The sequence below is a fragment of the Castanea sativa genome, chromosome 5 (genome assembly GCF_040712315.1).
Source record: "Castanea sativa cultivar Marrone di Chiusa Pesio chromosome 5, ASM4071231v1".
NCBI lineage: Eukaryota > Viridiplantae > Streptophyta > Magnoliopsida > Fagales > Fagaceae > Castanea > Castanea sativa.
The window spans coordinates 15,158,325-15,162,288 of record NC_134017.1 but is presented as its reverse complement, the minus strand read 5'-3'; the positions used below and the strand labels follow the sequence as shown (position 1 = coordinate 15,162,288).

The following is a 3,964-nucleotide window of genomic DNA, read 5'->3' as shown; positions in this document are numbered from 1 at the left end:
GAGAAAGATATTCTTCCTTATTAGACGATTATCTATTTATTTTTCAATAATTTCATTGTTATAATAAATGGGAAGGAGATTCGACTCTTAGTTCTTCTTATAAATAAAACCAAGTAATATTATCGAGATATAAAGTTCTTGACGTCCCGATTGACATTTAAATATTAATCTTATGAATCCTTTTTGTGTCAACTGCAAAGCAAATTGACTATCATGTCAAAGCACCATTTGTGCTAAAGGTAATAGGTTCTCTAGTTCAGTTTCATTAGAATCTCTGCCGATGTTGGATAACACTATGATTTAATAAGGTAAGTTTTGGAGAAAAAATTTACCTTCTAATTGGTTTAAAAGAAACTTTCTTTAACCCACTATGTGATAGTTAAAATATGATATACGTATACTTTTAGTAACATGAATAGTCTTATAAACCACCACACAATAGTTAAATAAGATTTGAAAGAAATTCCTCCAACTGGTTTGTAGGAAATCTTTGTTCAATGCAAAAATTGGACATAAACCTATGATCAACATTAAATTTAATTAATATGTTTTTCTCAATAATTGTAGAAATAAAATTATAAAAATTTATGTCATTTAACTTATTGGGACAAGACAGACAAAAGAAAAGACTTAATTTAAAATAAAATAAGGATACAAAACAAAAGGTAGATAATTTCAATTCTTATAAAAAATTAAAACTACATTTTACTGGGGAGTTAGAGGACTTAGGACTAACTCCTCACAGCACAAACTCTTAACCATAGACAATTTATTTCAGACTAAACAAGGACTCAGAGAAACAGAAGAAAAAAAGAAAGACTGACTCTTCACAATTAATAAAACAACACAACTCATAACACCGACTTTGGCAGGACACAAGTGGTAGCACACAGCGCTGAAGCTCATCTACCTTATTTTCAAACATATCCCATCAGCTCTCTGACTTACAAAAGTTGAATTGTTCAACTAATGTGGTACATTGGGTTAGGCACCTTAAATGTCCGAAGGCCAACATTTTCTCCCACTAGATCACTCCATTGATCTCCCACATTCCCAACAATTCTGTAACGCTGAGGCTGAGCTAGAAGCTCGTTTCTTTTCTTTTCTTTGTAAATTTGTGATGAGGTACCCGCATCAGAGGTTTGCCTGTCACAAAAAATAATTATGAGTGGCCAAAAACTGTAAAGATGGTCTTTTTTTTTTTCTACACTAAGGATGCTTACGAGATCCTTGTACCAACTATCAAAGAACAGATACAAGAAGTCAAGAAAGGGAGTTTAAAAAGGAGAGAGATACAACCACCAAGGGAAGTGGTGGTTCATTGGTCATAGGCTTACTCTTAATTCTGAAGTAATTTTGTGGACACTAGGTCTTGGTTTGACTCCCACAATTGGAAGCATGTATAAATTATTAGTGAAACATCGGTTTTTTGTACATCAATGTTGTGGGACGACTGGAGCAGCTATAGCCCACTAAAACTAATGAATAAAATGCCACTATGATTACATCCAGATTAAAAGAAGCCAACTTTGATCATCCTCCTCCTACATACCTTCTTTTTAAAATAATAAAAATAAATAAATTGTGGAGAATACAAATATTTTCATGTATATTTAATTATAATCAAAATGACATTATGTCGAGAACTTATTGTTCAGCAATATTACTTAATCTTTTTTTAAGTTCTATAAAGAGAACTTAAAAGTGGGGGAAGATGCATGACAAACTGTTAATTAAAAGAGTGACATGAGATTTGTATTCATTCCCAAGTGTGTCTAAAACTAAAGCTATAAATACTGCATAATTTTCTACCCAAAAAAAAAAAAGAAAAAAACTACTGTCATATATATATATATATATATACATACACTATAAGACATTGGTCTAAACTCAAGGTTGTGATTGCATTTAGGAACTGTATGGTGCAGTTTTTTATAACTCTAAAATGCTTGGTGCTTACTTTAGTATGAGCTTCTCCCAAGTGGTGAAACCTAGATTCTTCAAGTTCTTTGTTGTAACCTCTCTCAAGCTCTCAGACCTTCCTGAAATAAAGACAATCTTAAACCCAAGACTTTGCAATTTCTTGTATAGGTCAAGAATCCCAGGCACTGCTGGTGATATGCCTTTCTGTTCCCATATTGCGAATTTTGTCGAGTTATATGGCGTTCCCCTAAAATAAATATTGATAAAAGTGATGAGAAAAAAGATAGCCCATCAGATGCAGATATATTTACAACAATGCTATTATTAAGGTGGAAACAAACTCAATTAGTAAGCAGATATTTACTACAATATTGCTATATATTAAGCACGAATCAAACTCAAGCCGTACATACATAATGAGCATTAAATTTCACAGTGATTGTTACCATGCATTAGTACTCTTTAGGTTATCTCGGGGTAAATGTTTGTTATAAAAATTTAATTACTTACCCAAAAGCAACATCAGGTTGAGCATAATAAGGCAAGTTAGACAGCACAGTATCAGCAACGTCCAGGATCCAAACATTTGGCCTGAGGTCCCTGGGGAGTGGGACGGTCTTGGCAAAGTTGTGAGCAAGATCAGCCACAGCTTGAACATCCTTACGATATTGGCGGCCGAGCATGTAGTGTCCAACGTAGCTTACACAAGCTTGTGGAACCACGGACCAACCACGCTTGTTGTTAGTTTCGACGGCTAGACGCCAACTGAGGCAGTCAAAGCTGGGATTGGGATGGTGGGAGGCTCCTTGGCATGTTGCTATAATGGTGGCAAGGAAGAAGAACAATGATAAAACTTTCATGGTTATTTGTAAGGGAAAGAGCTAGAGAGTAGTTTGTAGAAGTTGATAGACTTCACTGCATGGTGCCTCTATATATAGGTTCTAACTTTGCAAAGGGACCTTACTTAGGGATGTAATTTACTCAAACACCACTAGTCCAATAAAGATCATTTCAAATGGAAATTCAGTGAGACACACTTGGTAAACGAACCCTAGCTATTAACTTCATAAAAAGATGTTTTAGTAGTGTTATTATCAATTTTAAAATACAAAACAAATCTTGATAATTATCAGTGCAATTTGTTAACTGTTTTATAGTAAAAATGTTAATAATTTTAACATTTTTTGCCTTTCAATGACTCTAAGAAAATAATTTCTGTTTTAGATCTGTTGAAATTTTAAAATGGTCTACTGTGATTGGTACATAATAAAAGTAATATTAGTAGTAAATTCAAGTAAAAATGATGTTACTCCAATTATAACAAATAAAGCCAACAATTGTGGAAAAAAAAAGTTGAAAATGATTAAAATCCTCTAGAGTTCTTAAGATAATTTTGTTATAGAGTTTCTAAAATTTTGTGCATTCATTTTGACATTAGTGAATCAGATTTTACCACCACCAACATTTAAAAATATTGATTGTCACGATTTTGATATTTATTTAAAATAATGATGCATGTGACCAAATTCAATTTATTCATTTCCAAATGAATGAAAAAGATTTTAAAAACCAAATGATAGTTTGTAGTTACACTAACAACTCTTCCAATTCATTGTAAGAAATATTATCTCCCTTGGATTTCTTTTTCTTTTAACCACAAATTATAAAATGACATAACAATTAATGTGATTATTAAAATTCTTGTAACTGAATTGATTGACACATTTTGGTATTTCAAATGAAAATATCTAATGTTCAAATCACTCCTAACTCATAGTAATCTATCTAATTAATTATCAACAAACAAACCACACAAAAAGGCAATTAATGTGATCTGTGCCAATTGCCAAATCAACAAGATAATATATTTCTTAATTCTACTTTTTTTTTTTTAAATTGACACATTAATTTATACAACATATGTAATGGTAAAAATCTGTAATTAATGTTTCTAATAATATTACTCATTTCAATTATTATGATTTACTTTTTGCCCTACGCACGTGGGAAGGTTGCTTTTTTCTTTACCATGTCTCTAGTT

General features: G+C 31.8%; 1 protein-coding gene across 1 annotated transcript; it reads right to left on the bottom strand.

Annotated features, from left to right (window-relative positions):
• Positions 1-652: 652 nt before the first annotated feature.
• Positions 653-2,827, bottom strand: LOC142636255 (acid phosphatase 1-like). Its single transcript, XM_075810409.1, has 3 exons — positions 2,434-2,827; positions 1,961-2,170; positions 653-1,146 (listed from the first exon to the last, which is right to left on the bottom strand). Exons 1-3 carry the CDS (start codon positions 2,781-2,783, stop codon positions 963-965), a joined length of 744 nt encoding a protein of 247 aa, XP_075666524.1. The 5' UTR covers positions 2,784-2,827; the 3' UTR covers positions 653-962.
• Positions 2,828-3,964: the final 1,137 nt, after the last annotated feature.